Source organism: Papio anubis, chromosome 11, assembly GCF_008728515.1.
Source record: "Papio anubis isolate 15944 chromosome 11, Panubis1.0, whole genome shotgun sequence".
NCBI lineage: Eukaryota > Metazoa > Chordata > Mammalia > Primates > Cercopithecidae > Papio > Papio anubis.
Window position 1 is genome coordinate 31,515,662 of NC_044986.1, and position 12,816 is coordinate 31,528,477.

Genomic DNA, 12,816 nt, shown 5'->3' on the forward strand with positions numbered 1-12,816 from the left:
GGTTATAGTAAAAGGTAGAAAATAATTAGGAAGTGATAAGTTTTTAGTATTTATTACTTTCATTTTAATATAATTTATTTAATTATAAGTTTATATGAATGAAATTTTTAATAATGACTGTGTTTAATAACTGGCTTACAAAATTCATGAAATTTTATAGTCAACTCTTGTGTGACAGTAAGAGCTGGCTACAGCACACCATTGATAATTTCTAGTCTTCATAGCCTGATGCCTATATATGGGCCTTTCTTTCTTTTTTAGATTGTGAACCTATTTAATATGTTTATCACATATGGCGACACATTTCTGCCAACCCCCAGCAGCTATGATGAACTTTACTATGAGATTATCCGCATGCACCAGAGCTTTGACAACCTCTACTCCATGGGTAAGCTGCCTTTTCTTTTTACTCCTCTCTCCACCGTTTGTCTAGCTTTTGGCATATAAGAGGAAAAGACTATGAAAGATTCTCCTCTAGTTGTTTGGTGCCTTGTGTGGCACAGAAATATAGTAGCTTCCTCTTCTCAGGCAATAGGAAGGTATGTTGGGGCCTTTTTGCCTTCAGGAATTCAGATTTCATCTCAGTATAAAGCTGGTTAGCAGCCCTTTGTTGCTGTTTGTGAGAGAGAGAGAGAATAGGGAGGCTTGTGGATTCATTGAATGCCAGGGAGAAGGAGGTGAAGGAGTGGGTGGGAATTGACAGCAGCAAATAAAAGAACTTGGATCCCAGAACACTGTGTAATTTGAGGATGTCCAGGATTTTAAGGAATCTTAGTGTACCTATGTATTTTTAGCATAACTTACAAGTGGAAGTGGGCATTAGATAAAAATCTTTTTTTGGAAATCTTTTGGTGATTGGCTCACTGAAATGTACTCTCCAGCTATAGCAAGTATAACTTATTTCTGAAAGAAGTCATATGTCCCCATAAGTTTGGGATAAGGGCCTAGTTAATTCTACCTGTAGTATAAAGGTTAAGGAAAAATCTCTGTAGATTGCACAGAAACAGCCACTCAGTAAAACTATCTTATTTTTAAAACCCAAATTTATTAGCTTTATTGAAGTATAATAGATATATAAACTGTACACATTTTAATTATACAAATTTTAATGAGTCTTGATATATGTGTATGTATGTGAAACCATCACAATGATCAGGATAATAACCATATCCATCACCTCCCAAGTTTCTTTGTATCTCTTTAGAATCCTCTCATGTCTTCTTCACCTCCTTCACCCACTGTGCCTCATCCTTGGGCAACCACTGATTTGCCTCTGTCACTGTAGATTAGTTTGCTTCATCCTTTGTGATGAGATTAATTGTGAAAACCCCAACCTCTCCTTGGGACTCCTGTATCATGAGAAAAGTGGAGAGGATTTGGAACAAGTACCAGGAGAAAGAATAGAAGCAGCAGTGGAAAAGAAGGATTGCCTGGGAGGAAAATATTTTTTTTCTAGTATACTTTATTTTTCAGAGCAGTGAAGGAAAACTTTTAAGAGAACTTTATAAGAGAACCTTTGCTATAATGTCTTAGGCAGTGCAAGTAGGGCCTTGTATTAGTAGGATGTTTTCAATGGCAAGTATCAGAAAACTCGGACTTAAAACTATCTTAAAGAGTAGGAAAATTATATGAAATTCTAGAATGGTATGATCAGTTGCTCAACAATGTCTGCAAGGACCCAGGTTTTGAAAGTATCTCTTCTCTCTCATTGTAATAGTTTTAGCATCAAGTCAGTTGCCCATGCATCAGCAAGTTTCACTTGTCCCATCAAGACCCATCTCTTTTTTTTAGGAGCTTGGCAGCCTTACATAAGAACTCTCTAATAGACTTTACGTTGGCTAGATGTGCTCAGGATACCCTAGTGTGGTTTGCATCTGCCTAGCTTCACCAACTTCCTGAGAATGTAGAATGCAGAATTTTCCAAGAGTAAAGAGCTGCCCCAGCGGTTTTAGCACTCATTGGTAGATGAATAAACATGCTTTTCAATGAGGAAAGGAAAGAGTTGGAGTTGGGGAGATATTTTATAAAAGTCTGACATACCTGCTCAGCGGGGCCACATGTAACTAATCAAATGAGATAAACCCTTGTAGCTATAGCAACAAGATAAGAGAAGATACCTGTGAATGTCTAAATCTGCCAAGGGAATAAAAATGTTAACCAGCAGGGCACAAATAGGAAAGTGAAAATTTTCAACAACTGAAACACAGCAAACAGTAGGAGGTGGCATGTTTCAGTGCTCTGTTTTATATAAACTTCTGGTGAAAAAAACCATGTTTTTTATTAACCTTTTTGAGGCATAATTTACATCCATGGCAGAAACCATCCTTTTAAATGTACAGTTTTGAGTTTTGACAAATGCATATAGTAGTGTAATTATCACAAAAATCAAGATATAGAAGAGTTTCACTATCCAAAAAATTTCCCTTGTGTTCCTGTGAACACATAGGAACTCACATGTGAGTTCCTCCGTCTACTCACAACCCCGAGCAACCACTGATCTGTTTTCTGTTCTCATGGTTTTGCCTTTTCCAGAATATCTTATAGATGGAATCATATAACCTGTTGAGTCTGGCTTCTTTCATATAGTATTTCATTTGAAATTTATCCATGTCATTGCATGTATCAGTAGTTCCTTCCTTTTTACTACAGAGTAATATTTCATTGTATGAATTACCATCTTAGTTTGTCCATTTGTCAGGTTAAGGACATTTGTAAGGTTTCCAGTTTTAGCAATGATAAATAAAGCTCCTGTTAACATTCTTATACATTAGTGAATACAGGGTTTTTTTTGTTTTTGTTTTTTCTTGAGATAGGGTCTTGCTCTTTCACCCACGGTGGAGTGCGGTGGCACAATTATGGCTCACTGCAGCTTTGACCTCCTGAGCTCAAACAATCCTCCCACCTCAGCCTCCCAAGTAGCTGGGACTACAGATACATGCCACCACACCCGGCTACTTTTTGTAATTTTAGTAGAGACAGGGTTTCGCCATGTTGCCCAGGCTGGTCTTGAACTCCTGGGCTCAAGCAATCTGCCCATCTCGGCCTCCCAAAGTGTTGAGATTACAGGTGTGAGCCACTGTGCCCAGCATGAACACAAGTTTTTATTTCACTTGGCTATGTGCCTAGCAATGGGATTTTGGGGTGTTGTGGTAAGTATGTTTTAACTGTATAAGAAACCACCAAACCATTTTCCAAAGTGATGTTCTATTTTACATTCTCTCCAGCAATGCATGAGAGCTGTCATCATTCCATATTGTAACCAGCACTTGATATTCTCCACTTTTGTTTTTTTTTTGTTGTTGTTGTTGTTGCTGTTGTTTGCTTGTAGATATATAGTGCTACCTCATTGTGTTTTTAACTTTGCATGAGTAATGATGTTGAGCATCTTTTCCTGTCCTTATTTGCCATCCGTATATCTTCTTTGGTGAAGTATTTGCTCATATCTTTTGCTCATTTGAAAAAAAAAGGGGGGGGGGGGCTGGGTACGGTGGCTCACGCTTGTAATCCCAACACTTTGGAGTCCAAGGCGGGAGGATCAAGACTAGCCTGGCTAACATGGTGAAACCCCATCTCTACTAAAATTGCAAAAATTAGCCAGGCATGGTGGCACACACCTGTAGTCCCAGCACTTTGGGTGGCCGAGGTAGGCAGATCACTTGAGCTCGGGAGTTCGAGACCAGCCTGGGCAACATGGCAAAACCCTGTCTTTACCAAAAATACAAAAATTTATCTAGGCGTGGCAGTGCATGCCTATGGTCCCAGCTACTTGGGAGGCTGAGGTGGGAGGATCACTGGAGCCCAGGAGGCTGAGGTTGCAGTGAGCTGAGATTGTACCACTGCACTCCAGCCTGTGTGACAGAGTGGGACCCTATCTCAAGAAAAAACAAACAGTACACACCAATGTTTATAATAGCACCATTCACAAGTGCCAAAAGGTGGAAGCAACTCAAGTGTCCATTGACAGATGAATAGATAAACAGAATGTGGTATATACACCCAGTGGGATATTATGCAGCCTTCAAAAGGAAAGAAGTCCTGTTACATGCTACAGTGTGTATGAACCTTGAAGATATTGTTCTAAGTGAAATAAAGCAGTCACAAAGGGGTGGTACTTATATGAGGTATCCAAAGTAGTTAAATTCACAGATATGGAAAGTAGGATGATGATTACCAGGGGCTTTGGGAGGAGACAAAGAGAGTTGCTTAATGTGTGTAGAGTTTCAGTTCTACAAGGTGAAGAAGTTCTGGAGATCTGTTTTACAACAATGTAAATGTACTTAACACCTAAATTGTATGCTTAAAAATGGTTAAGAGCAGCTGCTCCAAAAGTAAAGTATCTCAGTCATTCACAGTCAGTTAAAAAGATTGAACTTCTCTTTTCCCCCTTCTTACTACTGCCATTGATGAGTCTTTTTTGAAAAAATGGTTAAGAGGGTAAATTTTATGAGATGTGTGTGTTTCTTTTCTTTTCTTTTCCTTTTCTTTTTCTTTTTCCTTTTCCTTTTCTCTTTCTTTTCTTTTCTTTCTTTCTTTCTTTCTTTTTTTTTTTTTTTTACCACATAAAAACAAACCTAAACTCTAAAGTGTATTTAGATTCTACCAATTTTTCTACTAATGTCCTGTTTGTATTCCAGGATCCCATCCATGTTACCACATTGTATTTAGTCATCGTGACTCCTTAGTCTTCTCTGGACTGTGACTGTTTCTTTGTGTTTCCTTGTTTTTTTGTGACCCTGATAGTTTTCAAGAATGTTCCTCGATTTGGGTTTGTCTTGTGTTTTACTCATGGTTTGACTTGGATTGTGGATTATAGAGAAAAATGCCACACAGTCCAAGTACCCTGACTTACCACTGATGATACTAATCTTGATCACTTGGTTAAGGTAGTGTTTGCCATGTTTCTCCACCGCAGAGCTGTAATTTTTTCTACTTTTTCATAGTCTATTCTTTATTTTCTTTTCTTTTTGTTTTTATCATGAAAGCAAATCACTAAATGCAGCCAACATAAAAAGTTAGGGGATAGGGAGGTTAAGCTCCACCACCTGCAGAAAAGAGTATCTGTATAAGTTATTTAGAACTTTTCTGTAAGAATTTGGTTGCTGCTGCTGCTGCTGCTGTTTGTTCTTGTTGTTATTTTTGTTCTTCTTCTTCCTCCTCCTCATCCTCCGCCCCCCTTCCCCAACTGCCTTGCTTCCTTCCTTTCTTCCTTCCTCCTTTTTTTTCTTTTTTTGAGACGGAGTCTCACTCTGTTGCCCAGCCTGGAGTGCAGTGGCACAATCTCGGCTCACTGCAACCTCCACCTCCTGAGTTCCAGGAATTCTCCTGCCTCAGCCTCCCAAGTAACTGGGGTTACAGGCCTACGCCTCCATACCTGGCTAATTTTTTTTATTTTTAGTACAGGTGGGGTTTCACCATGTTGGCCAGGTTGGTCTTGAACTCCCAACCTCAAGTGATTTGCCCTCCTCAGCCTCCCCAACATGCTGAGATTACAGGTGTGAGCCACTGTGCGTGGCTTTCTTCTTTTTTTTTGAGACAGTGTCTTGCTCTGTCACCCAGACCGGAGTGCAGTGACTCAATCACAGCTCATTGCAGTTTTGACCTTCAGGGCTCAAGCAGTCCTTCCACCTCTGCCTCCTGAGTAGCTGGTGTACGTCACCATGCCTGGATAACTTATTTTTGTTTTTTTGTATAGATGAGGTTGCCGTATGTTGCCCAGGTAGGTCTTGAACTCTTGGGCTCAAGCGATCCTCCTGCCTTGGCCTCCTAAAGTGCTGAGATTACGGGCATGAGCCACTGCACCCAGCAAGTATATGTTTTAATCAAAAGCTTACTGGAGTTTTGATTGGGACTATGGCAAACCTATAGATCATTTTGGGGAAAGCTGATATCTTGATAATGTACCTTACAATCCCTGACAAAATATATCTTTTTTTAAAAATTTATTTTATTTATTTATTTTTTTGAGACGGAGTCTCGCTCTGTCGCCCGGGCTGGAGTGCAGTGGCCGGATCTCAGCTCACTGCAAGCTCCGCCTCCCGGGTTTACGCCATTCTCCTGCCTCAGCCTCCCGAGTAGCTGGGACTACAGGCGCCCGCCACCTCGCCCGGCTAGTTTTTTGTATTTTTTAGTAGAGACGGGGTTTCACCGTGTTAGCCAGGATGGTCTCGATCTCCTGACCTTGTGATCCGCCCGTCTTGGCCTCCCAAAGTGCTGGGATTACAGGCTTGAGCCACCGCGCCCGGCCCAAAATATATCTATTTATTGAAGTCTTTGATTTTTCACACCAATGTTTTGTTGTTTTCAACATGAAAATCTTGCATATATTCTATTAGATTTATCTTAATGTATTTCATGGCATTTGGTGCTATTAGTATTTTTGAAAATTTTAATTTTTAATTGTTCATTGCCAATATGCAGAAAAACCACTTTTTTATTTTTTACTATGACAGCTTTATGAGGTATGATTCACCTGCCATATAATCTGCCCATTAAAGCATACAATTTGATGAGTTTCAGTATAGTCAGAGAGTTGTACCACCATCACCACAATGAACTTTGGAGCATTTTCATCACCCCAACAGGAAACCTACCCATGAGAGGTGACCCCATTTACTGCAATCTCCTGAGCCCTAGGCAATCACTAATCTATTCTCTGTGTCTGTAAATTTGCCTATTCTGGACATTTTATATAAATGAAATCATACAATATGTGGTCTCTTGTGACTGGCTTCTTTTATTTTGGATCTTTTCAAAGCTTATCCATGTTGTATCCATGAAGTAACAGTACTTTGTTCCCTTTTTACTGTGGAACAATATTACATTGTATGGATATACCACATTTTATTTATCCATTCATCAATTGGTAGACATTTAGGTTGCTTCTACTTTTTGCTGTTCTGAATTATCCTGCTGTGAGCATCCATGTACGGATTTTTGTGTGGGCATGTTTTCATTCTGTTGAGTATATACCTAGGAGCAGAATTGCTAGGTCATGTGGTAACTCTGTGTTTATAACCTTTTGAGGAACTGCCACACTGTTTGACTGTCCTCACTTTTCCAATGTGGGTGTACCATTTTACACAAGCAAGAAACAATGCTGATTTTTAGTCTTGTATCCTGTTATCTTGCTATTTTTGATCTTGTATCCTGTCATCTCACTTACTAGGTGTACTAGTTTTTGTAACCTTTTTGGGATTTTCTACGTAGACATTCATGTTGTATGTAAATGTTGTGTGCCTTTTATTTCTTTTTCTTGCCTTATTGTACTGGTTACAGCCTCCACTGCTATGTTAAATTAGAGGGTAAGGATGGACATACTTGCCTTGTGTCCAGTCTTAAGGTGAAAGGATTAAGGTTATCCTCCATTAAATGTGATGTTACGTGTAGGTTGTTCATAGATGCCCTCTGTCTGGTTGAGGAAATTCCATTTTATTTCCTGAGAATTGTTGTCATTAATGAATGTTGAGTTTTGTTAAACATTCTCTAGCATTTATTGACATGATTACATGGTTTTCCTACTATTGTCTATTAGCATAGTGATTGATTTTTAAATGTTGACCAACCCCACATGATTATAACCTATCATTTTTACATATTATTATATTCAATTTGCTAGTATTCATGAGATATATTGGTCTATAGTTTTACTTTCTTAAAATGTCTTTTTCTGGTTTCAATGTTAGTTAATTTTGGCCTCATAATATGAATTGGGAAGTGTTCTCTCATCCGTCATCTTCTATTTTCTAGAATAATTTGTTTAAGAGTGGTTTATTTCTTAAATGTTTGGTAAAATTTACCAGTGAAGCCACTGCATCTGGAGTTTACTTTCTTGGAAGATTTTAAACCATAAGTTCAATTTATTTAATAGGTACAGGACTATTTAAGTTATCTATTTAGCAGTGACCTTTGGAAGTTTGTGTCTTTGAAGAAGTTTGTTTTATTATGTTGTCACTTTTATGGGGCATACAGTTGTTTGTAACATTCACTTTTAATGTCTGTAGGGTCTGTACTCAGCTTCCCTCTTTCATTCCCTATATTGGTAATTTGTATTTTTTCTTTTTTTTTTCTTCGTCAGTTTGGGTAGATATTTATCAAGTTTATTGATTTCCCCTCCTCAGAGAACCAGCTTTTGGTTTTATTGATTTTTTTCTCTGTCATTTTTATGTTTTATTGATTTATGCTCTTTATTTTCTTCTTATTGCTTGCTTTGAGTTTAATTTGCTCGTTTTTTGCTAGTTTTTTAGGGTGCAAGCATAGTTCATTGATATGAGACTTTTCTTTTTTTCTAATATAAATATTTTGTACTATACATTTCCCTTTAAGTACTGCTTTAGCTGCAGCTCATAAATTTTTTAATTATATTTTTATTGTCTTTCAAGTTCAATGTATTTTCTCATTTCCCTTGAATTTCTTCTTTGACTTTTGAAGTTTTTAGAAATGTGTTGCTTAATTTTCAGATACTCAGGGATTTTCCAGATATTCTTCTGTTAGTAATTTCTAGTTTAGTTTAGTTTTGGCCCAAGAATATTGTTTGTATTATTTCAATGCTTTGAAATTTATTGAGACATGTTTTATGGCCCAGAGTATGGTGTATCTTGGTAAATGGTCCATTCAACATGCACTTGTATTTTGTTCTTGGTGGGTAGAGAGTTCTGTAAGTTTCAGTTTGGTTGAGTTGTATGATGATATTGTTCTCTGTTTTCACAAATTTTTCTGGGACAGAGAAGATTGTTGAAACATTCAGCTATAATTGTGAGTTTGTCTGTTTTCCCATTTTGGTTCTTTTCACTTTTTGGTTCATGTGTTTTGTAGCTCTGCTGTTAGATAGATATACATCTAGGATTATTATATCTTGGCAAATTGACTCTTTGATCATTATATAATATCCTCCTTCACCCTGGTAGTATTCCTTGTTCTGAATTCTGCTTTGTCTGACTTTAATACAGCCACTCTGGCTTTTTAAATTGTTAGTATCTGCATGCATACCTTAATTTTTTTTCTTTTTAGAAGTGAGTTCTTGCTATATAGCTTGAGTACAGTGGCTATTCACAGATGTGATCATAGTGCAATACATCCGCAAACTCTTGGGCTTAACTGATCCTTCTGCCTCAGCCTCCTGAGTAGCTGGGACTATAGGCACATACCACTGTGGCTGGCTTATATATTTTCCTGTTAGCTGTATTTTTATATTTAAAGTGTCTGTCTTGTACACAGCCTACAGTTGGGTCTTGTTTATTATCCAGTCTGACAATCTCTATCTTATTTGGCATATTATCCATGCATATTTACAATGCAATAATCAATATAGTTTCAGTTCTACCACTTATTTTGTTTGCCCCTCCCCCCACTTTCTGGCTCTTCTGTACCTGCTTTTCTGCTTTCTTTTGGATAATTTGAATATATTTAAATATTCCATTTTAATTTATTAGTTGGCTTTTTGGCTATATTTGTATTTTTTAGCAGTTACTCTAAGATAACATTGTATATACCTTTTGCAGTCTACTTAAAGTTAGCATTGTACCACTTCAATAAAGTGTAGAAACTTTGCTACTATATAGGGTCTATTTATTTATTTATTTATTTATTTATTTATTTATTTATTTTTTAGTTTCGCTCTTGTTGCCCAGACTGGAGTGCAATGGCACAATCTCGGCTCATCGCAACCTCTGCCTCCTGGGTTCAAGTGATTCTCCTGCCTCGGCCTCCCAAGTAGTTGGGATTACTGGCATGCGCCATCATGCCCAGCTACTTTTGTATTTTTAGTAGAGATGGGGTTTCTCCATGTTGGTCAGGTTGGTTTTGAACTCCCAACCTCAGGCGATCCACCTGCCTTGGCCTCCCAAAGTGCTGGGGTTACAGGTGTGAGCTACTGTGCCTGGTGTTTTTTTTGTTTGTTTTTTTTAGTTTTTAAGAGATGGGGTCTTGCTCTGTTGCTCAAGCTGGGGTGCAGTGGTGTGATTATAGCTCACTGCGGCCTTAAGCTGCTGGGCTCAAGTGATCCTCCTGCCTCAACATCCTCAGTAGCTGGGATTACAGGTGTGAGCCACTGCACCCAGCTGGATATAGAATTTTTTGTTGGTAATTTTTATCTTTAAGTACTTTGAAGCTATTATTCTCCTTTTTCTGGCCTCCATGGTTTCTGAAAATAAATCTATAGTCATTTGAATCATTGTTCCATTGTTTGTAGTATGTTGTTTTTCTCTAGCTTTTTTTTTTTTGAGACGGAGTCTTGCTCTGTCACCTAGGCTGGAGTGCAGTGGGTTGATCTTGGCTCACTGCAACCTCTGACTCCCGGGTTCAAGCTATTCTCTGCCTCAGCCTCCCGAGTAGCTGGGATTACAAGTGCCTGCCACCACGCCTGGCTAATTTTTGTATTTTTATTTTTATTTTTATTTATTTATTTATTTTTTTGAGATGGCGTCTCGGTTTGTCGCCCAGGCTGGAGTGCAGTGGTGCAATCTCAGCTCACTGCAAGCTCCGCCTCCCAGGTTCACGCCATTCTCCTGCCTCAGCCTCCGAGTAGCTGGGACTACAAGCACGCACCACCACGCTCGGCTAATTTTTTGTATTTTTAGTAGAGACGGGGTTTCACCGTGTTAGCCAGGATGGTCTCGATCTCCTGACCTCGTGATCTGCCCGCCTTGGCCTCCCAAAGTGCTGGGATTACAGGCGTGAGCCACTGCACCCGGCCTAATTTTTGTATTTTTAGTACAGACGGGGGTTTCACCATCTTGACCAGGCTGGTCTTGAACTCCTGACCTCGTGATCCACTCGCCTCAGCCTCCCAAAGTGCTGGGATTACAGGCCTGAGCCACCGCGCCTGGCCTTCTCTAGCTTCTTAAAAGGTTTTTTTTTTTTTTTTTTTTTTTTTTTTTTTTTTGATTTACCGCGCTTGGCTTTTTTTTGTTTTTTAAAAGTTTTTTTTTTTTTTTTTTTTTTTCCCTTATCTTTGGCTTTCAGCAGTGTGATTATGAGATGTCTATGCACAATTTTTCTTTTGAGTTCATCCTATTTGGGGTTTGCTGAGCCTCTTGACTTTCAGCAAATTTGGGAAAGTTATTAGCCATTCTTTTTTCACTGGGGGCAGAAACTCTGTCCCAATTTCTGTCTCCTCCTTTTCTGAGACTATAGTATCACAAAGATTAGACTTTTCGATATTGTCCGATATGTTTCTAAGGCCCTGTCCCTCCCCTCCCCCATTTGTCTCTATTCTTCATATTTAATTATTTCTATTATTCTTTATATTCACTGACTCCTTTGTCAGTCTATTCTGCTTTTAGGCCCATTCAGTGAATTCTTTATTTCACATAGTACATGTTTTACTTCTAAATATTTGTCACCCTGGCTGGAGTGCAGTGGTGTACTCTTGGCTCACTGTAGCCTCAAACTCCTGGGCTCAAGTGATCCTCATACTTGAGCCTTCCAAAGTGCTGGGATTACAAGGCATTAGCCACTGTGCCCAGCTTTACTTCTAAATATTTTAATTGGTTCTTTGTTATGGCTTCAGTTTCTTTGCTGAACTTCTGTCTTTCCATTCGTTTCAAGTATGTTTACCTTTTCCTCATGGAGCATAGTTATGATAACTGCTTTAAAGTCCTTGATAATTTTAACATCTGTGCCATCTCAGATACCTGGTTTTTGCCTTTTCTTTTGAGAATTGGTCACATTTTTCTGTTTTATTATATATTCTGGTTCTTTATAAGATGAGTAATTTTGGATTACCTCCTGGACAGTTTTTTTTTTTTTTTTTTTTTTTGGAGACAGAGTCTTATTCTATTGCCCAGGCTCGAGTGCAGTGGCTCACTGCAACCTCTGCCTCCTGGGTTTAAGAGATTCGCCAGCCTTATCCTCCCCAGTAGCTGAGATTACAAGTGCCCGCCACCATGCCTGGCTAATTTTTTGTATTTTAGTAGAGATGGGGTTTTGCCATGTTGGCCAGGCTTGTCTTGAATTCCTGACCTCGGGTGATCTGCCTGCCTTGGCCTCTCAAAATGCTGGGATTACAGGCATGAGCCACAAGCCTGGCTTCCTCCTGGACATTTTTAATGTTATGTTGTATACACTCAGAGATTAGTTATAATCTTCTGGATTTTTTTTTTTCTCTTTTGAGACAGAGTCTTGTTCTGTCACCCGGGCTGGAGTGTCACCCAGGCACGATCTCGGCTCACTGCAACCTCTGCCTCCCACATTCAAGTGATTCTTGTGCCTCGCCTCCGGAGTAGCTGGGATTACAGGCATACACCACCACGCCTGGTTAAGTTTTGTATTTTTAGTAGAGATGGGGTTTTACCATGTTGGTCAGGCCAGTCTCGAACTCCTGACCTTAGGTGATCCAGCTGCCTCAGCCTCCCAAAGTGCTGGGATTACAAGCGTGAGCCTCTGCGCCTGGCCTAATTTTTGTATTTTTTGTAGAGACAGGGTTTCGGCCTGTTGCCCAGGCTGGTCTTGAACTCATGGACTCAAGTAATCCACCCTCCTTGGCCTCCCAAAGTGTTGGGATGGCAGGCATGAGGCACTGCGCCTGGCCTCTCGATTTCTTTCTCCAGAAAGATGAGGCTTGCTTTGGAGTTTTAGCCATCCACACAGTTCCACTATGCAGCTCTGGAACCGGCTGACTCTTGGGGCAAAGATGTAAGAGAAAATAGGAAAAATAAAACCTGGAAACTGAGCCTCTTGTGAGTGTTTCTCCAAGTTTTGACTTCCCTCTATAATCTGTCTGCTTTTGTTTAATTTTCAGAGCCCTCAGATAATTACTTTTCATGTTTTGTCTGGAGTTTTTAGCTGTAATCAGCAGGAGATAAGGCTTTAGTGGGCTTA

General features: G+C 39.2%; 1 protein-coding gene across 10 annotated transcripts in view; it reads left to right on the top strand.

Annotated features, from left to right (window-relative positions):
• ARMH3 (armadillo like helical domain containing 3) overlaps window positions 1-12,816 on the top strand; it is a 223,943-nt gene that overhangs the window by 104,839 nt on the left and 106,288 nt on the right. For all 10 annotated transcript variants that reach the window (XR_651912.4, XM_009215222.4, XM_009215224.4 and 7 more), the window contains one exon: window positions 262-388. Coding sequence is in view for 9 of the 10 variants with exons in the window: in XM_009215222.4 (XP_009213486.1) it covers window positions 262-388 (127 nt within the window). In the remaining variant the exon portion in view is untranslated. The remainder of the gene's footprint in view (window positions 1-261; window positions 389-12,816) is intronic.